Here is a 27,568-nt window from a genome sequence, read left to right as displayed (position 1 = left end):
GTGCTATGATTAAAGATGTTTGTTTGATTTTAAGACAGTTTCCCCATGTAGCACAGATTGGCCTGGATTCTTTGTTCTTTTGCCTTAGCCACTGGGAGAATCAAATGTGTGTGTCCCTTCTGACTGACATATTTAATAGATTTAATACAATGTAAAATATTTAATTTAAATGTAGGTTTTTTTTTTAACTGGGTTTTGTTTTGTTTCTTTGAGATAGAGTACCTTTGGGTGCCTGGCACTTGCTGTGTAAACGGACTGGCCTGGAACGCATAGCACTCTGCCAAGTGCTAGAATTAAAGATCTGTACCACCGTGCTCGCCACCCCCCAAAGTTAGGCAACTTGAAAAGTGAGATTCAAGGTAATAAATGTTGTCCTCAGACTGGGAGCAGCGGGGATACTTATCATCTTCATCATCCTTTTGAGTTTTACACAGTCTTGTCTGATATCACCAGTCAAGCATATTTCATTGCCCAAGCCCAGCCCCATAAAAGTTGCACATCAGGGATGGCTTGAGTGTTATATGAGCGAAGAACTGAGTTGTGGGAGTCTTGCCTCCATAAAGATGGCTTTCAGGTTTGGGAAATCTGTCCGGGGCTGTGACCCCAGGCTCTAACTGTAAATGCACTAGCTCATTTAAGATTCCTAAAAAGGATACTTGCTGTTTTGACCCATCTCTGAAGCCATGGGATGATGGGTCCCTCACACAACTTCAACCTGCTACACTCATACCGAGGTATTTGAAATGACCTCAGACTGAGAATGAATGACTGGTTGGCAGAGCTAATCTCAGAGGTTTGTTGAGCATCCTGAGGTCCCAAGAGCCCCAGTGGTTCTTGGAGGAGCTCTACACAGCTCAGATATTGATCCCTGCATTCTTCAGCTCCTGCCACCTTCCCTGATTTTCCCTTCCTCTCAACCCTCTCAGTTCCTAGAGAAGATGCTAATTCAGTTGGCTGCCTAAACAAGACCAAATAACCAGAAGTTAGACCCTAGATCCACCTTCCACCACATGCGGCCCAGGCACTCCTTCCATTTCTTTTTCAGTCTCCTCAGGACCAGTTCCCTCCCCAGGGCTACAACCACAGATAAGACGCAATCAGATAGTGGTAACTGACAGTGTAGGTGTTAGCAGCCTTGCAGGAAAAGGCTTTCACAGAACAAAGAAGGAGTGGTATCCAGCAGAGTCAGACGCCAATAGGAGATCATATCTACATCACCAACTCTACTGGTTTGGAGGGGTGATGGTGGGAAAGAGTAAATCAGTTTTATTTAGAAGAATACCCAGGGATGCCGCCCCACGTATCCCAGCAGGGTCCTGTGGAGTCCTGACCTCCTTGCTTCTATGTCTGAAGTACAGCATGCCTTTTAGAGGCGAGCAGCAATTTCCAGCGATGACTTATTTCTCTTTGTAGTGCAAATCTCCCTCATTAGGGTAAGATCTTAAAATTACAAATCAAAACTGAACACCACCACTTCCAGTCAAAGCAAGACCCACATATTTGGCAGGCAAAATACAGCCCAAGAAAACCTGTGAGGAAAAAAAAATCCTAAAAATATCCTCCAACTTCAGACCTCAACAGATCCACGATATGGTAATTTGTGCTATGTCAGGGAAATCAGCAAGCCCAGGTGAACTTAAAATTATTGGTGCTACCAAACATCAATGAAGAAGGGCCCCAGAACACTCACTGTGTTTCAACAAAAGCCATAATAAAGAAAAAGTGATACAGTGGGAAGATTAAAATATAGATCTTGCTAGAAGATTTGAATCCCCAAAGCATCATTTTTAGACAGCTTTATTTTTAAATTAGGGAATGTATGTATATTGGCTCTGCTTATGAAAATGTAAACACTTTAAATTCCTCTTCAACACATTGTCAATTTCGTCCCTTGCCACCAAATCACCTTCATGTAACTTGCTCAAATGATTACAGAACCCTATGAAAACCAGGATGTTCAGGATGGAACTGTGGGTGCACTAGCTACAGGCTCTATCACTGAAAAAAACACCCCCAAACTCCAAGGGGAATTGCGTTTTAGGAAGAGCTATAAAGTTACCTAATCTCTTACGTAAAATGAAACTAAGAAAACTGCAAAGTTCTCTCCGTGTGTTTGCTTTCTTCGTGGAAGCATGCAAAAATCCAGGTTGGGGTGGGGTGCAGTGTAGCAGCAGCAGCAGCAGCAGCAGGCTCGGCTGTTCTTGTGGCTTCCTCTGGTTCACTCTCCTGGAACTCGAGTCCTGCAGGTCTCTGGTGGACCTCAGTATCTTCACTTTACCACCTGAGGTGGATTCTGTTATGCTATGATTTGCATATATAGGTCAATATTGCTTATTTAAAACCTTATTTTTGCCAAACTGTTTTTAAATGTAGGGGAGATGTTTATAGCTCAGGGTTAAGTATATTTTGGACTCCAAGTAGGAGAATAACTGAAGATCAAGGAAGGAATCATTTCATAAAATGAAAAAGAGACCTTTAAGCATTTGCAGGCGGAAAGATTTGCATAAAGGATATGTTAAGAGGGGAGGCCTAATGGGATATTTTACAGTGTACAGTGCCCTATTGAAAATTCTATATAGAAAAGCCACAATAAAATCATCTGCTCAAAATTCCGTTGTGCTTCACTTTGTTTATACCAGGCGAATAAGACTCTCTCCATATACATGTGAATAAGGATTTTATTTTATTATCTAAACCAGACATTGAGTAACCTAAAATGTTGTTGTTGTTGTTGTTGTTTTAAAGAAGGATGGAAGATACAAGGGTTTCAGTGGTTTAAATAATTTATTTAAAATCAAAAGCTTATAGTAAAATATTACCATAACATAATGAAGCTGACAGACAAAATGCCGGGCCTTTGTGTGTCTGTAAAAGCACGGAAATGAGGTGGGGCGGGGGCATGAATAGCTTGAGCTGGAGGGAAATGCACAGTTGTAAGAAAACCTAAGCTAGGGTACCTTTAAGTGTAATCAGAGCTGCTTCTTGGCCTTACCAGGTGTCCCCTGTTACATTAGGGATGGAGTCAGAACAATCGCCATTTTGCTTTCTCTTCTGAGTGTTTTCCTGCTCACTTCTTCTGTTCAGTCGCCAGATCATCTGACTCAGCCTTTGTGTGGTTCTTGCATCCAATTTAAAGACACAGAAGCTATCTGACTTCCTTCAGTCGAAAATCCTCCTCCTATAAAAAGTAGTATCTTTTTAACTGTGCAATAATGGAGAACCCATGTAATGTGAAGTACTTTGAATTTTCCATACCAAATAGTTACAACAGACTTCTATGTAATACCACATTTCTTAAAAAGAAGTTCATTCAGTCACTCTTCCAAAAGAAATATTGAAGGTATATTCTCTCTCAGAAGTGATTATGGGGAGCTTAATAAAGAAATCTGACCTGCATTATCTCATTTAATTATCTTTGTGTTCTTATGGTTTTGATATTTTGCTCTGTCCTGTCTTTGTGTTTAAAGATTAAGGCTCAGAAAAATATCACAACCTGTAAACTGTCGTTGGTTAATAATTTCTATATTACTGACTCTGTTTGCTTCTGGACTTAGGACCATTTTATTTTCTGGAATTTTGAGATAGAGTCAGTCACTCTCATTCTGTACCCCAGGCTGGCCTGGGACTCACAGCCATCCTCAGCCTTCTAAGTGCTGGGATGAGCAGGGTATGCCACCATGCTCAGGGGGCTACACAGTTTTAACCCCCATAAGTCACTCTTAACGCTGTCTGTGTCCCAGGGAATATTTACAGATTCAGTGGGAAAATTCAAAACATGAAGCAATATAATAATCACTGACATGAGTTCCCAAGTCTCTGCATCTCCCAAATTTAAGCTGTACTTTAATTTAAAAGCAGCAAGTGAGAGGCTCTGCGCTAATACAGTTTGAACAGCCCGAAGCAGGACACACCTGTTCTTGGAATTCACACAGTCTGGGATCACGTTTGCTTCCTTTTACTTCCTAGCTGTTGTGGTTTGTGAGAGCAGGGATTTCTCCACTCCCATTTTATTTTTATTATTTTTAACTGTCAGCCTGGGGGAGCAGTTTGTGATATTCATGTAGTGACAGGTAGAAGTAGGTAGAGGATGTCAATCTCCCTACAAACAACCAAGAAACACCTAACAATCAAGTCCCTAGCCAAATCCAATGTAAGATGCCATATGAAAATTAGTGCAAAGTCGCCTGCCTTTAAATCTACAACCGCATAGATCCCCTGTATGAAAGCACACAGGGCACAATTGTATGTACTGTCTGGATAATATGTATAATTTATAGCAATATCTATCATTTATAAATGTATAATTTCTTCTGTAGTAGAAAATCGGTGTGTTTATTAAAACCAAAGGTATTGTTATTAATCTGTCTTTGATCTCAAATAATTTCAATGACCTGGCGTAGTGATTACGTCAGGAAGCACTGGCAATTATTGGATTTCTAACCCCTGCGATTTACTCAAAACAGTTTTTAAATATTGTTTTAAAAGTGTGTGTGTGTGTGTGTGTGTGTGTGTGTGTGTGTGTTATTAAAGTCATTTTCAAACTCCTCAAAATGTCTGGAATGTGAAAGTTAATCTTTTTGAGTCATTTATGATAGCTCGTAGCTCCTTTGAAGGAGTTATTCAGAATTGGAATTCCACACACACACACACACACACACACACACACACACACACACACACACAAATGCACAACACCAGTTAGCAATCAGAGGGCAATACTTGTTTTTAAAGGAAGATCCACTCCATAAGGGACTGTATAAAGGGGGGGTCCCCTGTTTAGCCTAGTTTTCCCAGGGCCAACCAGGGATACACATTTTCACTTGAAATACACTCAAAGGAAGCGTGGTAGGTAAGTTACAAAGCAGAGAAAACATTGGACACATTGACCCACCCCAGAGTAATTAAATGACTAGGTTTTTCTCTGAGAGTTATTTTGTTAGAACACAGGTACTTTGGGGACCACAGTGATATGTTTAGAGGGTTGAATTCCCCAAAATAGAATTCACAACAAGTATTAGAAGAGAGTTTACTTATTGGTCTTTATAACTTTTGCAGGAATACACAGTTATGAATAAGGGTAAAGAGGAAATTGACTTTAATGGCCTCCACCACTAAACATGAGAGAACATGTATGTGTTCCAAAATAATAATTTTTATTTATTGAAAATCCACTATATACCTGGATTTTCACAGAATATTCAATACTCCCCAAAATGACCTTTCCTAGGTAAATTTTATTTTCCTTACAGACCTCAAGAGGTTTACATAATTTACTTAAACCTAAGGAGAGAGAACAAAGACTCAGAAAATGTACATAGTTTATTTAAACTAAACCCAGCTTGCTTGGTAGCAGCCTATAATCCCAGCAGTTTGAGAGGCTGAAGCAGGGACAACTTGGGGTATAATATAAGGTGAGACTCACACATATACGCTCTGTCTCTGTCTCTCTCTCTCTCTCTCTCTCACACACACACACACACACACACACACACACACACACACACAGTCAGTTCTCTGTCTCTCTAGTTTTGTGTCCACAGCATATGATTGGCATTCTCACCACACACATATGTAAAGTCAAAATAGCTGTGGCCATATAAAGAATATGGGGAGAGACAATTATTCAGCACCTACAGAAAATAACGCCAGGTCTTTACTCCTGGCACTCGGGAGGCTCGGAAAGCAGCAGGCAGAGCTCCTCCGAGAGTTTAGGTTGAGTTCCAGGAGAGGGAGAAAGGGCCGCTGCCTTTTCGGTGAGGACTCTTTTTTAGTCTACCCGTTTGTCTAGTAATTTTGCCCAAAGCGTGTTCTTCCTGCCTCACAAGATTGCAATAAGTTTTAAATGAACAATTTAAACCTGTGCCATTGGGTGTGCAGTAGTTCTCAACATTTATGTGCAGCATATCAACTCATTTAAACTCACAACGGGTCCATAAAATAGAAATACTTTATAAGCAGATTACCCTCCAAAGACTTCACTCGCTCGCTTTTTGAAATTTGTGTACAGAATCCTAGCACTGCTACCGCAACATCAGAAATATTTCTGAAAATTCCTCGCCAAGGTTCGGGTTTCATACTTGGTATAGTACCCTCCAAAATAAGTTGTTTGTTTGAGCTAGGGTTGTTGGGATCTCACCTTGGCCAGGATGTAGCTCTTTCTTCTGAATAAAAGAGAACGCGCCTTTCCTTTTTTTTTTTTTTTTTTTTTTTTTTTTTTGCTAAGAAGTTAAATATCTTAAGCTTCAATTTGGCGATGAAAACTCCCTCCTTCGTTTTCCTAAAACCTGGGGTTTGCTGGGGAGGAGGAGAGATTTCGATTTCGAGCGGGTAGAGAATGGACTAGTTCACTTTCTCAGATGTGCTCCTCTATGGTGTCCCCGCCCGAAAGGAGCCCAGTACCTCAAGGGGTGGTCAGGCTTGCGGGAAAGGGTGTCAGCGTGGGTAGCAGGTGGGGGCAGTTCGATCCTTCAGCGAAGCTTCAACTCCTAGCACTCCACAGGAACCCCTCACCTCCTCTGCAGTCCGACCCCGGGGGGTGGGGTGGGCAGCAGTGTTTTCAGAGGTGTTCAATTCCTGCTTTATTCAGGGCACATAGCGCCAGCTAAAGCGGGCTGTGGAACCAGGTCAGGAGCAAAGCGTGGTTTGCCCCCCCCCCCCCCGTCCCCCTCAGAGGAAGGAAGGAGGGCCCCACTGGTCACACCACTGGCGACTGGGCGGGCACTGAATCTCCGAGAGGAAGGCGAACTCGAGGAGAGCGATCCGGAGCAGCATGGAGTCCTCTGCAGATAGACTAGCCAGGGCAGCGGCCCTGGGCCGTGAGCACGAGGTGCGGGCACTGCTGGAAGCCGGGGCTTCACCAAACGCCCCGAACACTTTCGGTCGTACCCCGATACAGGTAGGCAAGGAATGTCCCATCTGCAGTGAGATAACTTTTGTTCAAGAAGAGTGAACATTCAATTACCATTTATGAAATGCATGAAATGTATACCCCAGGTAATTTTTTTTCTGCTGCTGCTGCTGCTGCTGCTGCTGCTGCTGCTGCTGCTGCTGCTGCTGCTGCTGCTGCTGCTGCTGCTGCTCTCCCTGGGCCCCCATTAAACGAACTTGTTACAGTGTAACCATTTTGGCCTCGAGTTTTCAATTTCTTACTATTGAAAATTCTTACTTTCCCCATCTACTGTCAGTAGATTCTTTCTGGTTTTGCTTTTACCAGCTTACTAAGTTTCAACCTAAAAGGAGTCACGGCCCTAGTAATATCCATTTGTAACCATCGTTTCTAATTCTAACAAAGAAAATTCCTGTGGAACAAATGTTCATTCCAGGAACCTATGCATAGTCAGGTGAAGAAAAGAAACACCAGTTGCAACTTGACTAAAAAAGGCTAGACTGTGCCTTCTGAAACTGCAACATAGAATATATTTTACACACTTTAAATCTCAGAATAAAAATAAACGAGTTTTGGACCTTGAGATCATTTACAAGTCGAGCGTGGAAACATTTTTAATTCTAGTTAGGTTGGGTGGTTGTACAAGACAAATGTGAACCTTTTAAAATAATGTGTCTACAATTTACAGTTTAACATTTGGAGTGTAAGCAGTGGCTGAGGAGTTTGCATTTGGAGTCCTAAAATATGTAAGAGGGGGGCCTTATTTATTGAATGCAGAAAAGTAAAAGAAAATCAGGTCGATAGTTTTAACAGATAGTTAGTAAGGGGGAGGGAGGAAATCGTTTAACCAACTTGGTGTTTGAGACAGAAATGCTTAGTTTATGAAAGAAAGAGCGGAAGGAAGAAAGGAAGAAAGAAGAAAATTAGAAAGAAAAAGAAAGAAAAGAAAAAAAACCCTGGACTGTGGTGATATACACCTTTAATCCCAAAATCAGGAGACAGTGGCAGACTAATCTTTTCAGTTCTAGCTCTGCAGAGATGACACAAAGAAAGCCCTGTATAGAAACACCCCCACCCCCACCCCCGCCAAAAAAAAAAAAAGAGTAGAAAGAAAGAACAAAACAACAAAAAAGTTAAGGTACTTTCTTAAAGGATTTAGTATTCATTTTATTTTTGCCATTTCAACTTTTCCATACCATAAAGGATGTGAGCAACTTTTAAAACCAATTTTATGAGTAAGATGGAGGTCTTCAACATACATGTGGCACACACACAGCATTACTTCCTCCTTTTTGTCGTTCCCTTACAGTTTTCCTGAAGCTAAGTTAGTTTCACTTTCTTCAGAGAAAGATTCAGCAATACTAGTGCAATTGATTATGCTGTCTTCTTCATGTATATTGAGTAATTCATGTGTAAAATCACATAGAATTCCGAGTGGCTATGTTCACTGCCTCCCTCTCTCTCTCTCTCTCTCTCTCTCTCTCTCTCTCTCTCTCTCTCTCTCTCTCTCTCTCTCTCTCCTCTACCTCCATCAGCACTGAATAAGAGTTGTTTGAAGTTGCAAAAACGATCTGTGGCCGACTAAACCATGTTGGATGTGATGACATTCCAGTCCCTCTACCTAATGTTAACGTGGAGATGGACACACACACACACACACACACACACACACACACACACACACACACGCACACGTGCGCGCGCGCGCGCACACACACACCCCTGATTGTGCTGGGTGCCACAGGAGCACCTGAGAGGAGGGGGGCGGAAGGGACAGAAGGGAAGGGAAGGGAAGGGAAGGGAAGGGAAGGGAAAATCCAAAGAGACAAAGACTGACTTTTCCAGCAGTTGAGAGTACAGAACAGTAAACTGATTAAATTTTCCTCTTGAGAACCAAAAGTTCCTGAAGATTTATCAGGGTCCATTCTTCAAGCTTATTCTAGTGGCAAACTTCTTGGCCATCCATATGGGTTATTTTGGGTGTTTTTTTTGTAATATTACATGCAAGACTGTTGTTGCTAATATGATTCTTGAGAAGACTCCTGAGGTTAAAACTTTTGACAGGAGAGGAGGAGGAGATAGCCACCAAGCAAAGCAGTGGGTAAACAGAAGCAGGGGCCTGAAGAGAAGGACGTGCGCCTGACTTGGAGGAGTAAGACTTGTTCCAGAGCTCGGTTGTTATTATACACACAGTAGGCAAACGTAGTGGTGCATCAATTACATTAGCTAACATTGCCCTTCCCTTCTTGTAGTCTCAGTACACGTTCCAAACCTATAGTCAAGTTTCCTCTAGTATGAGCAAATGTTTCTTTATTTTGGACCCTAGATAAAATTAGTTCAAAAAACTGTGGGTTCCCTGTACAAAGTGGTGTTGGGGGCTTTCTTGTTTTCTCTAAAGCGAGTTCTGCCTAGTTTATTGTCCAGTTAACTTTACAGAGCTTTACATTTTTTTATTGCACTGATTTATTTATTTAGTTGAGAGGGGGCTGTGTGTGGAGATCAGAGTACAACTTGTGGGATGTGGTTGTCTCTTTCCACCATATGAATCTGGAAAAGGAAGGTCAGGCTTGACAGCAAATCCTTTTACCTGCATAGCCATCTTTACCCTACAGAGTTTTGAAGAGTCGCCATTGTAAGTAAAACAACTTGGGGAAAGTTTTATGTGATAGTTAATCACGTTTTGAAAGTGTAAGCAGGTAACTTAAAGTTAACATTTCCATTGGTACTGTAAGCATAACGTCCAACCTCAAGTCATACTGCCAGCTGAGCAGCAGAACTCCCACTTCTATAGTTGGGTTGTTTATTATTCTTTATTATTGGTTTATTATCTGTGTGTAGGTGTTTTGCCTGAATGCATATCTGTACCACATGCATGTCTGATGTTCACCCAGGTGGTGTGAGGTCATCCAGAACTGGAGTCCCTTACCCCTACATAACAAAATAGTTATGTGTCTCTGTGGCCATTGTGGAGTCCATTTCAAAATTCCTCTCTGGTAGATGATGGGAGATAAGATGGTTGAGCTCTTGCTCCTCATGCACAAAGCACTGTGTTGAGTCCAGTCTCCTGTGGAAATGACTTAATTTATCATTATTGTTGTTGTTTTTGAGACAGGGTTTTTCTGTGTAGCCTTGGGAAGTGGATTGTGTCAGGAGAACTGACAGTCCAGAGCTAACCATTCAAAATTTAAACGAGAAGTTTTTGTTTTCTTATTACTGTTCTAACAACTTATAATTTTCCATTCTATGTAAAAATAGATGTTTTTCTCCTATAACATATCCTGATTACAGTTTCCCTCCTAGTCCTTCTCCACCTCCCCTCTTTTAGTGTGTGTGTGTGTGTGTGTGTGTGTGTGTGTGAGAGAGAGAGAGAGAGAGAGAGAGAGAGAGGGGGGGGGGAGTCAAAGAGACAGAGAGACAGAGACAGAGAGGATCTTATGCAGCTCAGACTGACTTCCAAAAGGATTTGTAGCTGAGGGTGACTTTGAAATTCTGATCCTCCTGCCTCTATTCACTGGGTGCTGAGAATATATAGTGTTGGAGTTTGAACCCAGAGTTTCTTTCACATGCTAAGTCTTACAGGTGGTTTTACAGTCAACACGACAAACTAGAGTAATTTGGAAAGAAAGTACTTTAAGAAAATGTATTTATCATATTGGCCTTTAGGCAAGTCGGAGGCAGGGCACTTTCTTGATTTCTGGGAGAATCCAGCTCAGTGTGGGCAGTGCGACCCATAGGTAGTTAGTTGGTTTGCCTGCATTGGAAAGCAAGCTGAGCAAGCCATTTAGAGCATCCCTTCAGGTTCCTGCACAGCTGGAGTTCCTGACTTGTGAAGAACTGTAATACCCTTTCTTCCCCAGGATACTTTTGGTCATGGTCTCTACTGCAGCAATAGAAAGCAACCCAAAACACCAGGCAAACATCCCACCAACTGAGCCAGTTAGCACATATTTAATGACTAAGACAAACACAAAATTATCATTATGTAACTATAGGAACCGGATGTCTAAAATGAGTCCAGAGGGCTTCATTTTTTTTAGAAGGCTAAAAGCCAGAATCTGCTTTCTTTTTCCTAGCTCAGGGGCCAGGACACCTGCCTCTTCTCTCTGACCTCTGTGTCCCTGCTTATATATCTTATATATCTTCTCTGTGGCAGGACATCTGGGAAAACCTCGAGCCTTATTCTGGTTGTCCAGAGTGGATGGGAATTCAGGGAGCCTGGGTTTGCACACTTGGATAATGTGCCTCAAGTTCCTTGATAGAGTACTATCTCCATAGTCTTTCCTCTCTAGTCTCCGTTCAAAGGACCAATAATTTAAGATGGGGAGGAGAAATTATTATTTTACGGACCAGCTTTCTTATTTTATTGAAGTATAGCATTCCAGGAAGACAAGGTTAACAAAAAATTTTTGTAAGAATTCTGGTTGTCTTTTTTGCAACCACTTTTTAAAAAGCTTTATTTATTTTATGTGTATGAGTACACTGTAGCTGTCTTCAGACACACTGGATGATCGGATCCCATTACAGATGATTGTGAGCCACCATGTGGTTTCTGGGAATTGAACTCAGGACCTCTGGAAGAGCAATCAAGTGCTCTTAACCGCGGAGCCATCTCTCCAGCCCACGCCCCCTCCCACAACCACTTTTTAGTAATGACCACACAATCTCAGTTCATCTCAAATGAGGCGAGTGCAGTGTGTCTGTGCCTTGGTGATGTTCTACAGGGGTTTGAGCACCAGGAAATCTTAGGAAATACACTGTTAACCTGTGTGTAAGAAGAATTCATGGGCGGGACTGGGCGCCTTTAAGGGATAGAACCTCGTGACTGTGACTATGGATGTAGTTAAGGATGAGGCTTCTACACAAGGCTTCTTTCTTCACTGTGTCTGTGACCCCTTTGCTCTTTTTCTGACTTTTCAGGTGATGATGATGGGCAACGTCAAAGTGGCAGCTCTCCTGCTCTCCTATGGTGCAGATTCGAACTGCGAGGACCCCACCACCCTCTCCCGACCGGTGCACGACGCAGCGCGGGAGGGCTTCCTAGACACTCTGGTAGTACTGCACCAGGCAGGGGCGCGGCTGGATGTGCGCGATGCCTGGGGTCGCCTGCCGCTCGACCTGGCCCTAGAGCGGGGACATCACGACGTCGTGCGGTATTTGCGGTATCTACTCTCCTCCGCTGGGAACGTTTCCCGGGTCACCGACAGGCATAACTTCTGCTCAAGCACGCCCAGGTGAGCATGGGTGGTCCAAGGGCTTCCGAAACTCAGAAAAAGATGCAACTCAAATGAGCCTGAGAACATGGACACTGCCCCATAAATTCCCATTTTACCCACCTGCTTACTCACGGTCAAGGACTAGGCTGGGTACCACAAGAGCGGAAGGGCCCAGAGGTCTAGTATTCGGCTCTGCACACACCTGTAGAGCAGCAGCAGAGCCTGGCCGGGTGGACTGATTCCAGCTTCCAAACCAAGTTACTCTACATCCTGTGCTTCAGCTCTTGCGCCTCAGATTTGTAAACCTTGGCCTTCGCAGTGGAAAGTTTTCTAGGCCAGGGCGTTTTTTGAGGATGTCTGAGGTGGAGATCTTCCACGCTCCCCTCCAAGAGACTCAGTCGTTGCCCATCTTTTCAAGTTTACATTTTAGGGCTGGAGATGGGGTTCGGCTGTTAAGAGTGCCCTGCTCTTCCACCCACTTCAGGCAGCTCCTATCAGCCTGGAATTAAAGCTACAGGGGATTCAATCGATGTCTGTGGCCTCCGTGAGCACCGCGCAAGGGGTGTATACACGTAGCTAATAAAATGTAAACGGCCCACTTCTTGGAGATATGATTAAACCACATATCAATATAAGCCCCCTTTTCCTTTTCAAACCTTCAGCAACTAGGAAGCCTTTCTTGGATCCCGTCCCCTTTACACAACCCACCCCTACATAAAATGTCAAGCTTGAAGTTTTTCATTTGCTAAGGGGAAAATAGTTAAAGTAAGATTTATGAAGCAAAATACGAAAATAACACAAATGTTTAGTGTAAAACATGGTTTAGAAGCTATTAGAATAGATCCCGGAACAAGGGCGTAACAGTCTCATTCTGGCCCTTGGAAATGAGTGTTGACTGGATTAGATTCCAAGCTGCAAGCAAGAAGAGGGAGGCTGGGCTGGGTCCTAATTTGATGGGCTGGATCCCCCCAAGTACAGCTGTCTTCCAGGAGAAGGAGGAGTAGGAGGAGACATGTTTTCAATGAGTAGGTTGCTGAGTGTGTGTGTGTGTGGGGGGGGGGGGTCAGGAAAAAGAAGTGGTTAGAGACGCTACTAACGAAAGAGCTGGAGTGAGGGTTGCAGGACAGAATGCAGGAGTAGTCGCTGAAGGGTGGGGAACTAGCGAGTGAAAGCCAGTCTTGTGGGAACCCTGAAGATCTTAAAAAGGAGCCTTCAGAACCCATTAATAGTTATAGAGGAGGGAGACCGAAAAGGTCCTTGCGGATGGGGTGGGGCGTCTGCTCCGGGGTGGAAGACGGGGATGGAGACAAGTAGGCAACTCTTTACCACGCTGCGGTTTTCTCGGGCTGCCAAGAGAAAGCCAGCCCCACTGCTATGTACAATATAACCTACAGGAAAACCCGTGGTGGCTGGCGGATATCAGAGACTGGATGTGCCCAGAAGGCCACCTGGCAAGGGGGTTGGGCGGGGGGGGGGGGGGGGGGAGGTGCACAGGCCGGGCCGGGTGCTACGCAGGAGCAGGATGGGGGGTGGGGTAAGGTTGGCACCTAGAACAGCTGTATAAAACCCGATTGTTTTTTTCTTTCTTCCCTGCAGGTGCCTAGGACTTCGAGGCCAACCCCCAAAGCAGCGCTAAGTTAGGCCTCAGCCCTCCTTTTTCTCCTTGGCTTCACTTCTGGCAACGCGAGACTAGCATATGGCTTTAAAAAAATACATAATGCTTTTTGCAATCACGCGGGGTGGGTGGGGGGAGGTTAGCAGAGGGAGGGAGGGACAGAGTGGACTATTAAAAAAAGATTAAATACTTTTTAAAAATGTTTCCCTTTTACAGTTCTTTTTTTAATTGGATATTTTATTTATTTATATTTCAAATGTTATTCCCCTTTCCGGGTTTCTCCTCTGCAAATTCCCCCCCTTACCTGCTTTTATGAGGGTGCTCCCCCATCCACCCATCCACTCCAGCCTCACCGCGCTAGCATTCCTCTACACTGGGGCATCAAGCCTTCACAGGACCAAGGGCCTCCCCTCCCATTGATGCCAGATAGGGCCCCTACTTTTTATAATGTCAACTGATTTTTAGCATAGAAAAGACTTCACATGTCCATGTCCCCAAACTCTCACTGAAGCTCCCATTTCTATATCATTTTACCAAAAAAAGAAAAAGTATTTTGAAACTTCCGAGTCCCCATCTGTGACTGTTTCTTGGTTTCTTGTGAGCTATCTCTGGTGCTCCAATCCATCCTCCATTTCATCCTCTACCAGCTACTGTTGGCATCGTAACAGCCATTTAGCCAAGTAGAGTTCAAAAAGGGCCACGAGGCTCTTCTAAAGTTTCCAGCAAATTGGGAGCTCCAAGATTCTTAACTTAAAACGTAGTTTCTATCCACCCATTCTGTCAACATTCATTATTAGGGCACAGTGCCAAAGACTTACAAATTGAATCCTCTTGCAAAACACAAGACAGGAAATCTTAGCAATTTGACTGAGTCACAGACAATATAAGAAATAGTATTGTAAACCTCCTACCATAGATAAACATGTCCGGATTTCAGAAACAAGAAATAGCAAACAAAAGCCAGGTCTTAAGATGGATGAGCTGTGCTTAAAATGGTGGATGGGAATTCAGAGAACCTGGATTTACACATTTGGACTTTGGTAGTAAAGTGTTTTGGGGCCCTTTGCTTAATTATGGAAGCAGATCCTTCAACGTTTGCCCTTTTGCAAGCTTGCACCGGAGGACTGCGCAGGAATCCTGCCTGAGCTGGGTTCTCAGGATTGAACTGCGCAAGAAATTGCCACTATCACAACTCCACACCCCAGACTGCAATGCGCCTGGAGGGCAGGTATATAGTGCCGCACTTGCTACCCTATTTTTAAAATGTACAATTATTGGGTCAGGGTGGCATACACCTGTACTCCAGTCCACTTGAATCCCAAGGCAGAATTGTGAGTTCCAGGTTGACGTGGGCTCCAAAGTGAAATGACAAGATCTCAGGGTGGGGATGGGAGTGGGGGTGGGTAGGATCACAAATGATATTTAGCAAAAATACAGTGTTGCACAAAGGACACCCTCTTCTAGTCCCAACACATTTCCATGACCACTTGATGATCTCCTTCCCCAACTTTAGGGCGTTTCACTTCTGCCTCTGAGGGTGGAGGTCTTTCCGAATTTCCTTGCCATTAACCTCTAAAGTCTGAGGACCTTAGAGTAGGACTTAGAGGTCCTGGCAGGGCCACCTTGGAAAGCTGAACCAGAGCTCCGGGTTCAGCGAAGCTGCTTACGGGTTCAGCGAAGCTGCTTACGGAGCAGCCCGGCAATGGAAACTTCCCTTTGTGTGAGAGCACTACACTCACATCCACAGCAGCCGCGCCGCCGCAAGCTAGAAAAAGCCAGTGCTGTCAGAGGGCTGGAAAGGGAGAGGCTCATAGAACCACTGGGACTCAGAAGAGGTGGTGGCTTGGATAAAGGCACTACGAACCCGCGGATTTCAGGAGCCTCCCCAGAACCCGCGGATTTCAGGAGCCTCCCCAGCCGTTGCGACCCTGGAGGGGGTTCCCCGCAACCTTACGTGGTCTCCCTGGGACCCCGCACCGGGCGCAGTCGACCTGAGCCATTCCACTCCCTTTCAAATCAGGAAAAGCCACTGAAGCAACCGGGCTCAAGTACAAGACAAATAAGTGTATTTTTAGATGATTTGGTTACTGTTTCCTTTCTGGAACTCTTTTCTGAGTGATTTGTCTTACAGTACTTTACCAGGATTCTGAATCTTGTACCTCAAAGAGCAAACAGTTACTGGCTTCTGGCTTTTTTTTTTAACCTAATTTTATTTTATTTTTTTTTCTTATTCACTCTATATACCGCTCCCTGTCCCCTCCCTGTCACCCCCTCCCACAATCCTCCCCACATCCTTCTCTCCCCGCTTCCTTTGAGTGGGTGGGGACTCCCTGGGTATTCCCCAACCCTGGCACTTCAAGTCTGCGAGGCTAGACACTTCCTCTCACATTGAGATCAGACAAGACAGCCCAGCTAGAAGAACATACCCCACATCCAGGCAACAGCTATTCGGATAGCCCCCGCGCCCACCTCCGCTTGTTCGGGACCCACAAGAAGAACAAGCTCCACATCTGCTACATATGTGCGGGTCTAGGTCAAGCTCCCATGTATGCTCTTTGATTGGACTCTGAGAGCCCCAAGGGTCCAGGTTAGTTGACTCTGTTGGTCTTCCTGTGGAGTTCCTACTCCTTCTGAGCCTGCATTTTTTTTTCTTTTTTTTTTTTAGCAAAATGCCTGGTATTAAAAAACCTTAAAGCTTCTGCCTCCTGAGACTCTTCTCACACAGAGAACTGCATCAGGGACTCCCTCTTCCACTCCGCTCTCCAGTAAGTCAGATTTGGTAAACACCAAAACGCACAAAAGAACAAATCAGTATGTCCAAGCTATACAGAAGAATCAGCGATGAATATTTAAATCTTTATTAAACTTGCAGTGCAGGGAGGAAGCTGTCAACTCTGCCCTCCATTACAGATTGGAGCACTGCTTATTAACAGTGGGAGCAGTGTCCACTGTTTACTACTCCTCCTTCATTTTACGTCAGTTGATAACATGATCTCTGTGGTTAATAACTGAGACGAGAAAACTCTTTGCAGTCACTTAAGTGCACACAGTTTGCACTTTGCATAGTTACACTTAAGTAACTGTTAAGATTCTTCTACTTGCAATTCTGTGTAGATGTCAAGGCATATATATATATATATACATATATGCAAAATGTCATATATATTTTATGTATATAAAATATTAACATGCACTCAGTTTTATGAGTGGCTAAACCTTCAAGCTTTACATGAGAACACTGAGGACACATGGATTTGACTTCGGAAATCAAGGAGTAAGTCTTTATAGACCCTCATCTATTAAGAGAAAATAAGTTTCGTGAGGTCACATAATCATATAAAGAGAAAGAGGCTCAAGGCAGTCTTAAGAGGAGAATAGAGTGTGTTTCTCTTTGTGAGGAAAGTATTTGGTGTAGGGAACCTGTAGGAAGGCCGTGGGTTCTGGGTGCCACTACAGGATCAATGGTGGACAGTTCAGGGCACTGCAGTCTGATCATGAGAGGCTAAGGCAGGTAGGGAGATCAGTTGTGTCTTGAGCGAAATAGAAACAGATTTCAGTTGCAACTGGGAAATGAAACTGTTTTAGAAAGTGGAGGGGTTGATGCTATGAATCCCAGCAAACCATCTTTTAACGGTACCTTTGTGTACCCTAGGCAAACTAGGTTTTTTTTCTTTTTCCCTTCCCCATGTACAAGGAAGTGTTCTTACAGCACGGAGAAGGTGTAACTAAATATTTCTGAAGATAGGACCAGGAGTGGTGGTTTATACTTTTAGTCCCAGGACTCTGGAGGCAGAGGCAGTAAGATCTCTGTAAGCTCAAGACCAGCCTGGTCTATATAGCAAGTTCCAGGACAGCTAAGAATACATAGAGATACCCTGTCTCAAAACACAACAAATCATCATCATCATCAACAACAACAACAACAACAAAACAATTTCTGAAAGAAGAATATTTACCTAACATTTATGGCTAAAAGTTAGCAATTGTTCCTTCCTGTGGATCCTACATCCCTAAATGGACAGCCTTGTCTGGTCTCAGTGGGGAGAGGATGTGCCTAGCACCTCAGTGACTTGATGTGAGGGGGTAGTGGGGTGGAGGGGTGGGGGAATGGGGGTACTGGGAAAAGAGGAAGGGCTGGTAATAGGTTGTACAGTGAATAAATAAATAAATTTAATAAAAAGTTATCCCCTATAATTATTTACTTATTTAGAGACAGGGTCTTGGGTGACCTCAAACATACTTGAGTGCTGGTTTATAGGCATGTACAACCACACTCAGTTTTCTCTACAAAGAATTCCAGGGGATATTTATTTGACTAACCAATTCGACTTCTGAAATTTATTCTATAGACACAGTTGTAGATTGGTCAAATAGCCAACTTACCGGCATCGCCACTGTGACTTTTTTTTTTAAAAAACATTTATTATATATAAGTACATTGTAGCTGTCTCCAGACACACCAGAAGAGGGCATCAGATCTCATTACAGATGGTTGTGAGCCACCATGTGGTTGCTGGGAATTGAACCCAGGACCTTTGGAAGAGCAGTCAGTGCTCTTAACCACTGAGCCATCTCTCCAGCCCATGACTTTGTAGTAAAAGATATAACACTTCAATGACTATGGCTTCCCTGCTATTTACTTCATTGTCACATTAAGTAATTAGGCATATCTAGAAAATTCAAAAGGCAAGACATACAGCCATCTCTCTGTATTGCAGAAGTCAGGACAGGACATTCCTTCTACCTGTGTATGTTATCGATTTTTAAATCAAGTTTATGAATTTTCTAATAAAAACAAAACAAAACAAAAAACACAAGTGAAAACCTGCCTGAAAGGGACATTTTTCTAGAGATTTCTACATTCCATTTGGTGAGGTTTGTGTAACTGTCAAATTGCATAAACAGGAAAAGAAAGAGAAAACATCTGTCAAGTAGTCACACACCCAAATCTTAGGTTCCTCGTTGGTAAAGTGGGGACAAGAGGTTTACTTTCCAGGGTAGATGTTTAAGTTAGATACACAATAGCAATGCATTTCCCAGAAACACACACAGAGACACTGATACATGCAGTTCTGTGACGTACTCTGAACAGGAAGAATTTAGAATACCTATAACATCTGCCCACCAGCCCAGGAGTCAATATTGATGGCAAGCCTCATCTTCATGAACTGTTTATTAAATGAGCATTTCTTGTCAAGGACTTGTTGGCACTTGAATTAAATAGTAAGCAAAGAAAAACCAAAACCAAAGCAAAGCTGTGGTTAAGCAATGCAGAATAGCAATATTTTTTTTTCATTGCTATTCCTTAGAGGTATCTGAAGGTATCGTTAAACTGGATGAGTTTTTCATGATACATGGTTCTCTGTTTGGTGCATTTTATTTCCTCTGAAATAGCATCATTACATGTAGTATGTACTCTTTGGGTGACTGACTATCTTAGTTAGGGTTGTCCTTGACTTGAAGAACCATCAGGACGAGAGTAACTTGGGGAGGAAGTTACTCTCCCAGGTTATTTATTATTAACCTGGATCACACTCTTCTGAGGGAAGCCAAGGCAGGACTTCAAACAGGGCAGGAATCTGCAGGCAGCAGAGGCCATGGAGAATTCCTGTTTACTGGCTTGCTTCCATGGCTTGCTCAGCCTGATTTCTTACAAACCTCAGGCCCAACAGCACAGACATGGCACCGTCCACAATGAGATGAGCCCTCCCCCTCAATTACTAATTAAGAAAAATGTCCTGCAGGCTTACCTGCAGCCCCATCTTATAGAGGCATTTTCTCAATTGAGGTTCTTTCCTCTCAGATGTCCATAGGTTGACACAAAACTAGCCAGCACATTGACTGAAACACCCAATGTGTCTTGGAGATTTTTTTTTTTTTTTTTGGCAAGGCAGAAAAAATCTCCATCTTTTACATTTTATCAGGAAAGCTGTCATCATCTCTCTGTTGTGGAATCTTCTGTTTTCCTCTTATAAAGCACTGTCCTCCAATTAAAGGAAATGTCTAATCATATTTAGAGCTTACAACCTAAGATAACATCCTTATCTCAAGATCTGTGACTTGACTATATCCTTGGAAAACTCTTTTTCCATACAGTCACTGGTCCCAGGAATTTAGATCCGGATATCTTTGAAGTCCGCAATTTTAGAAGATTATCCTGGTTTATCCACGTGGGCCTGATTCCATCCTCAGGATCCTTAGAAGTGGGAGAGAAAGACAATCAGAGAGAAAAATATGAAACAGACTTAGCCCAATATAGCTAGGTTTGAAAATGTAGGCAGGGGGACAGAAGCCAAAGAACACATACCGCCTCTGAAACATGGAAAATAACTATTCCCAGACCCTCCAAAAGCAGTGTGTGCTGTCAATACATGGATCTGCAGCACAGTAAGATCTATTTTCCACTTGTGAGCTCCAGAACAATGCATTTCCATTGTCTTGAATGACTGTGTATTTTAGAACATTCATTATAGTCACAGCAGGAAAATAATACAAATGAGAAAAAAAGGTTCAATGCTGGCCATTATCTAAGAGTGATCTCTGGTATCTTCTCTTATCACTTCCTACTTGAGTGTATGGGAACATCACATACCATTAGGCAGTTGGCAAGTGCAACAGTCAGTCACTTCCTCATATATATTAGAATAGCCAAAACTCTAACACCCGGGCAAACAACAGGTCTGAGTACTGAGTTGCATTCACCACTGATGGGAACACAGAACCCATTTCTACTTTGGAAGACAGCAGCTTGACAGCCTAACAATTACAGGTCTCTGTAAATAATTACCAAGTACTAGCAGCCACCAAAATGACATTGGTTAACAGATAAACTGGAATCTATTTTAGGGATACAAAGACATGATGATCTGCTAACCCAGAAAAATGATGTATACATGAGTTATGCTAAATTTAAGAAGCCACTCTGCAAAGGGGGCAGAAAGAAAGAAAAGCTGCTGTTGGAATTTTGGACTCCAGTGGATCAAAAGGGCAGCCCTGAGAGCCACACTAAGTGTGATACCCACAAGTCAGTAAATAATACTTGTTTTGTTTGTTTTTGAGGTTGTTGAGCCAGGGATTACTTATATAGTCATGGTTGACTTTGAACTCGCAACCCCTCTTTAACCTTCCAAGCGCTAGGATCTCAGGTCTGTACTAGCTTGCCCACCAGAAGTAGCAGGTTTTTTCCCCCCCTGGGTGGGGTGGAGTGGAGCACAGCATTCATAATTAACAGTTTATATGTAAAGCACCAGGGTGGCATTGAGAACTGGAGTCAAAGAAAATATCTACTTTCATTATGACAGCTTCTTTATCCCTGGTTTTCTCCCTTTCTGTTCACTTTGACTGGACCTCTAAGGCATCTTTTTCTTTCTTTCTTTCTTTCTTTTTTTTTTTATTAACTTGAGTATTTCTTATTTACATTTCGAATGTTATTCCCTTTCCCGGTTTCCGGGCAAACATCCCCCTAATCCCTCCCCCTCCCCTTCTTTATGGCTGTTCCCCTCCCCATCCTCCCCCCATTGCCGCCCTCCCCCCAACAATCACGTTCACTGGGGGTTCAGTCTTAGCAGGACCCAGGGCTTCCCCTTCCACTGGTGCTCTTACTAGGATATTCATTGCTACCTATGAGGTCAGAGTCCAGGGTCAGTCCATGTATAGTCTTTGGGTAGTGGCTTAGTCCCTGGAAGCTCTAGTTGCTTGGCATTGTTGTTCATAAGGGGTCTCGAGCCCCTTCAAGCTCTTCCAGTTCTTTCTCTGATTCCTTCAACGGGGGTCCCGTTCTCAGTTCAGTGGTTTGCTGCTGGCATTCGCCTCTGTATTTGCTGTATTCTGGCTGTGTCTCTCAGGAGAGATCTACATCCGCCTCCTGTTGGCCTGCACTTCTTTGCTTCATCCATCTTGTCTAATTGGGTGGCTGTATATGTATGGGCCACATGTGGGGCAGGCTCTGAGTGGGTGTTCCTTCTGTCTCTGTTTTAATCTTTGTCTAAGGCATCTTTTAATTAGAAAAAAAAATCCCCATTCTAAAAAAATTCCCCCAAGGAACAAAAAAATCTAGCTAAGTCAGCCATACATTTGTGCCTTGGGGAAACAGGTTTTAGACATGCAGCCATTGTAATAAAACCCTTCCACCATTTAAATAGCTCCATCAAACCAGATCTACACAGTAAGATGGAGAAAAAGGAAATGTGTCCCTTTGTCTTAAGGCACATGTAGTTTGATATAGAAGGCTAAATATAAGCTCCTGAAAATCTACACAGGCTGCACCTGAGACAAAGTGAATTGATCCGTGTGCTACAAAATGCTAAGGACCTAGCATGGTGACAGGGAAGCTACAGACAGGGAGGAAGAACACAGTAGCTGTGTTAGTCAAGGAAGAAGCGCTGGATATGGATAAAGGGGTTATGAGCAGAGGTGGAGTCAATTAAAACTCTACCACTATCATCATCATCAGTATTCGTTTTGTGGTTCCATGGCATGACCCTGGGACAACTTTGAACACGCTAGACAGCACTATCCCAGAAAGTGGCCAATCTCTAAGACCTTTGCACACATGCCACTTGTAGCTTTGTTTTTCCTTTTGGTCACTGTTGTCTTTTCCAAGGGTGTCATTGTACTTTTACTGGTGGTTGGTATTCCATCTTGTAACCACCCAACATTTATGTATCCCCTCTTTTGTCCATGTGTGCTCTTGAGTTCACTTTCAGTTGGACACTTGCCCAGCTCTGTGCCATGAGACGCTATGGTAACTACATCATGGGAAGCATGAACGATTTGTCTTTGTGTTTTGTTTGCTTTGTGAGGCAGGGTCTTAGTGTATAGGTCACACTGACTTTGAACTTAAGATGCCTTTTACTCTCACCATTTTCTGAAGGCTGGGGTCCCAAGGGTGCACGACCATTCCAGATTCCTGCCTTTGCACGAAATTTTGATATCTCAAATCTACGTGGGTCGTTTCTGTAGATTTCCACACATGTTGGCCTCATGTGGTATATTTTTGAAGTTTATTATAAACTTTATAAAGTATTATAGTCTTTGAAGAATTATTTGTAAAACTGATTACAGGACTGCTATGAAGCTGCATGTCTCCAGAAGAATTCATCTTTGTTTTGCCTGGAAGCAGTGCACTTCCTAATCAGGAGTAGGCCAAGCCAAGTTTGCTTCTGGTATTCCGTGACTCTCGGACAAAGTGGATCTGGGCTACAGATATCTGGACAGGCCACTTTTTTTCTAACTCCCTCTTGCCCAGAGGGTATAATTCAGCTTTCCTGAAGTAGGGAACAAGAATTAAGTTTCTTGTCAGACATCCTGAATCAGGTCTTGGGCTTAGTTCCACTTCTTTCCTTCATAAGGTTGTTAATATGAATAGACATGCTGAAACGGTAGGATGGCTGCAAGTTCAAGACTAGCCTGGCCTATGTCCACAGCAAGACCCATAATGAGACTACAAAGATAGCCTGTGCTACAAAAGAAATGAAAGAGAAAAAACAAGAACAGAACAAAAGAGAAAAGAAGAAGCAATCTTGCTGTGGTCAGTAAGTGCACTTAAGTCTCAAGCAGATTTTGAGGTTCTTACCTCTCTACAGTCTGAGGGCTTTTTGCTTGTTTTTTTATTATTTTCTTTCTCCTTCCCCTCTTCTTCTTCTTTTTGTTTCTCTTGTCTTCTTTCTTCTTCTTCTTCTTCTTCTTCTTCTTCTTCTTCTTCTTCTTCTTCTTCTTCTTCTTCTCCTTCTCCTTCTCCTTCTCCTTCTCCTTCTTCTTCTTCTTCTTCTTTCTTCCTCTTCTTCTTCTCCTCCTCCTCCTCCTTCTTCAGTCTTGCTCATGCCCTATTATATTATTCATTTTCTAATAATTTTTAAAAGTTTTAAAAATTATTCAGTTACTAGTCACTTGTTTTCTTGCAGAAGGAAAGTTGGAAGTTACTTGACTCACAAATTCTGTAGGCTAATTAGTTATTATAAAATTCTGGACTCTGTAGTGAGAAGATAGATTTGGTCTTCTGCCTTCTTGGTACACAATTTTGTTGGTCAATACCCTACCTAGTCTTTTGTGAGATTCTGGTTGTATTCTGTTGTTGGTCTGTATACTATCAGAACCTTTCTAGCTGGAAAGTTATGGCCCTAGTCTCCAACAAAATATTCTATGTTCATTCTTCCAATTCAAAGTTTCCATGTAATCCCAGTTCTCTTTTTGTGAAAGCCCGACTTGTAACACATGCCAAAGACCAAAATCTCCCTATACAAATATTCTTAGCATCATCCCTCTGTTGATTTTTTTAATAGTTGAAGAAAGTATTTGTCCTCGTTTGTTTTCTGTTGCTGTGGTAAACATCATAACCAAAAACAACTTAGGAGAGGGAAGGGCTTATTTGGCTCACACTTCCAGGTCATAGTTCATCACTGAGGGAAGTGAGAGCAGAAACCCAAAAAGGAATTACAGAAGCAGAAATTACAACCTGAAGCTGAAATTACAGAAGAATTTCAGAAGAGCTGCTCACTTCCTGGATCATGTTCAGCCAGCTTCCTTAAATGAAGTTTGCTCTTTCCAGGTGTCTCAAATTGACAAAAAAAAAAAACACCCAAAAACAACAACAACAACAACAACAACAACAACAACAACAACAACAACAACAAAAAACCCACCAACAAGCCCAGTTTTCTTTCTGATCACATTTGATCATAATAGAAAATGAGGACACCATTTTGACACATTATTTCTTTTGCTTTGTGACCAAACACAATTTCTCATTCTTAGGTACTTTGCTTTCTCTTAATTTTCTTGAAACTTAAATATCTTTAGTAATTAAATAAAAAATGTATACAGTAATATGCTCTATTACCAGTTACCTGGCAGTTTTTATTGTATAGCAGAAATAGGTAGGGCTGTTTGACCAGCTTCCATTGTTCCCCTAATTTCCTAATATACCCTATTTCTTTCTTTTTTAAAACACACAGTATAGCAACAGTTATAAAATTCCAGGTATCAGTGTTCTGGTTGATTTTGTGTCAGCTTGACACAAGCTAGAGTCATCAGTGAGGAAGGAGCCTCAGTTGAGGAAATGCCTCCATGAGCATTTCTAAGGCATTTTCTCCATTAGTGATCAACGGGGGAGGGTCCAGGCCATTGTGGGTGGTACTATCCCTGGGCTGATGGCTCTGGGTTCTATAAGAAAGCAGGCTGATCCCCCCAGAAAGCAGCAAACCAGAAAGCAGCACTCCTTTATGACCCTGCATCACCTTCTGCCTCCAGATTCCTGCTCTGCTTGAGTTTCTATCCTGACTTCTTTTGATGATGAACAGTTATACAGAAATGTCAGCCAAATAAACGCTTTCCTCCCCAACTTGCTTTTTCATCATGGTGTCGACCATAGCAACAGAAACTCTAAGATAGTCAGCCATATAGTCTGGTTACCATTCCTGTCGTCCTTTGGAAGAATTCCACGCTAAGCTTCTTCATGTGTAGGAGTTTGCAAGTGTAACTGAGATTTTGGGATCTGCTAATTAGACTTTTGAACTAAAGCATTGGCAAGTGCAGAAAATGTGTCTGGAATGATAAGATTCAGATACGCAGGTTTGTGAGTACTGAAACCAACTATTTCGGGGATCTCCAAGACAATAAAAATTGAAAAACATATGTGATTTCCTCCCTAGTTCCATCTATCTTAAGTGAAGTAACTAGACCCAGAAAGATAAATATGGTATGTATTCATTTACACTCACATATTTGTCGTCATTATAAGTCATTGGTAACTGTCTTACTCAAGGTCTCTATTGCTGTGATGCAGCACTATGACCAAAAGCAAGTTGGAGAGGAGTTTTGTTCATTTTGTTTTTAAATTCGGTGTATACATCACTGTTAATCATCAAAAGAAGTCAGAGAGGAACTCAAGCAGGGCAGGAACCTGAAGGCAGGAGCTGATGTGGAGTCCATGGAGGGATGCTGCTTATTGGCTTGCTCACTATGGCTTGTTCAGCCTGCTTTCTTATAGAACCCAGGACCACATGCCCACGGATGGCGCCACCCACAAATGAGCTTGTGGGGAGGGGGAGGCATCAATCACTAATTAAGAAAATGCCTGACAATGGGATTGACTACAACCCTATCTTATGGAGGCCTTTTCTTTTCTCTTCTTTTCTTTTCTTTCTCTCTTTCTTTCTTTCTTTCTTTCTTTTTTTTAGATTTATTTTATGTGAATACACTGTTGCTGTCTCAGACACCAGAAGAGGGCATCAGATCTCATGACAGATGGTTGTGAGCCACCATGTGGTTGCTGGGAATTGAACTCAGGACCTGTGGAAGAGCAGTCAGTGCTCTTAACCGCTGAGCCATCTCTCCAGCCTCCTGGAGGCATTTTCTTGATTGAGGCTCCCTCTTCTCAGATGACCCCCTAGCTTGTGTCAAAATGGCATAAGACTGTGAAGCATAGCAACCAAACTGCTATCCATGGAGCCAGAGTTTAGGTAGAGTAAGGGACTGTGTATGGGGGGAGGCCTGTCAGATTGCTTTCTCTCGGAAAGGGAGGTAGAATGGTAGAGTGATGGACGGATGGGGGCAAGGCTAGAATGGGACGATCAAGTGGAGGGGGGATGAGGGAGGGAATGTGGGAAGAGACAACTAAAATTAAGGGCCATTTGAGTGTTGGTATGGAAACCCAATATATTAGATGACTTCTAAAATAGCCGCACGTACGAAAGTGACATAAATGAAATCACCAAATAACTGGGGGAAATAGAGCCCCAACTAGCCATATTTTGTTGAATATGAAGCTTCCAGGACCAAGGTTGGGTTACACCTCATTGAGTTGTTGGCCAAAGAGGTTCCATGAGAATCCTCAAACACCCCAGGCTATTGCCAAGACTATACGTTGTTCTCCACAAAATGAGGCAAGGCCATATTGCTGAAGACAACACATATATACAGCTCGGTGAACATAGAAAAGTCAAGCTGGAACCTACATAGAACCTTCATGCCTACTGGCTAGTATCTTAGGTACAGGAATATTCTCTGCACACTACCAAAGGAGAAATATAAATACCAATCCAGTCACAAAGTCTTTGATCTCCAATGGTGCCCTGTCTATAAGATATGTTAATGCAATGGTGGCACAAAATCTGTAGGAGTAACCAACCAATACCTGACTTAAAAAGGCCCACTCCATGAGATGCAGCCCATACTCGGCACTACTAGGCTGACAAGAACCTAGACTAGATAACCCAGGGATCTGGAGTAAAACCAAATACTACTCTTCTATAAATAAAATAAAATAAAATAAAATAAAATAAAGGAAAAAAGAAGGTAAGAAAGAAAGGAAGAAAGGAAGAAAGGAAGAAAGGAAGGAAGAAAGAAAGAAAGAAAGAAAGAAAGAAAAAGAAAATCCTAGGTAGAAATAAAATGACTTCTAATGACATTGTTATACTCATATATACTCAGTGCCTTGCTCAGCTATCAGTAGAGAAGCCTCCTCCCACAGCAGATGGGAATAAACACAGAGCCCCTCAGCCAGACATTATACAGAGTGAAGGGATCTTGGAATGCTCAACCCTAAATGGGACATCTCTATCAAATCCCTCCCCTCGGAGAAAATGGAACCGTGTGGAAGAGGAGGCAGAAAGGGTGTAAGAGAGGGGGACGGAGGACGCCAAGAAAACAAGCCCCTCTAAGTCAGAAGAGCTCACCGAGACTGAGGTGGCATGCATGGGGCCTGCATGTGCGGCACCAGATGGGGTCCTGAAGCTGAAAGGAACAGTGGACTCACGCCCCATCCCTAACCCAGAAGCGCCTTCCAGTTCATGAACACTTGCAAATGTAAGTTTAATTTCCTCCAGAGGAATCCAAAGGTGAAACAAATTGTGAACT

The 27,568-nt window shown here is 42.9% G+C and overlaps 1 protein-coding gene across 2 annotated transcripts; it reads left to right on the top strand.

The window, feature by feature from the left end:
- Positions 1-232: 232 nt before the first annotated feature.
- On the top strand, positions 233-13,918 carry Cdkn2a (cyclin-dependent kinase inhibitor 2A). Of its 2 annotated transcripts, none has more exons than XM_063287166.1 (3): positions 233-359; positions 11,804-12,117; positions 13,696-13,918. In XM_063287166.1, exons 2-3 carry the CDS (start codon positions 11,807-11,809, stop codon positions 13,733-13,735), a joined length of 351 nt encoding a protein of 116 aa, XP_063143236.1. In that variant the 5' UTR covers positions 233-359; positions 11,804-11,806; the 3' UTR covers positions 13,736-13,918. The 2 variants fall into 2 exon arrangements, with proteins under 2 accessions (XP_063143236.1, NP_113738.1); NM_031550.2 differs by lacking the exon at positions 233-359 and adding an exon at positions 6,725-6,895 and having other exon boundaries at positions 13,696-13,916.
- The last annotated feature ends 13,650 nt before the right edge of the window (positions 13,919-27,568 follow it).

Source organism: Rattus norvegicus, chromosome 5 (assembly GCF_036323735.1).
Source record: "Rattus norvegicus strain BN/NHsdMcwi chromosome 5, GRCr8, whole genome shotgun sequence".
NCBI classification, from domain to species: Eukaryota; Metazoa; Chordata; class Mammalia; order Rodentia; family Muridae; genus Rattus; species Rattus norvegicus.
Note: the sequence above shows the minus strand (reverse complement) of the source record. Positions and strands in the feature narration are given on the sequence as shown.

What these genes read in the sequence shown, in the direction of transcription:
- Cdkn2a (NM_031550.2), top strand. Translation starts at nt 6,770, where the DNA reads ATGGAGTCCTCTGCAGATAGACTAGCCAGGGCAGCGGCCCTGGGCCGT. An exon ending in TCGGTCGTACCCCGATACAG is followed by an intron (nt 6,896 to 11,803) that starts GTAGGCAAGGAA and finishes CTGACTTTTCAG; the next exon opens with GTGATGATGATGGGCAACGT. An exon ending in TTCTGCTCAAGCACGCCCAG is followed by an intron (nt 12,118 to 13,695) that starts GTGAGCATGGGT and finishes TCTTCCCTGCAG; the next exon opens with GTGCCTAGGACTTCGAGGCC.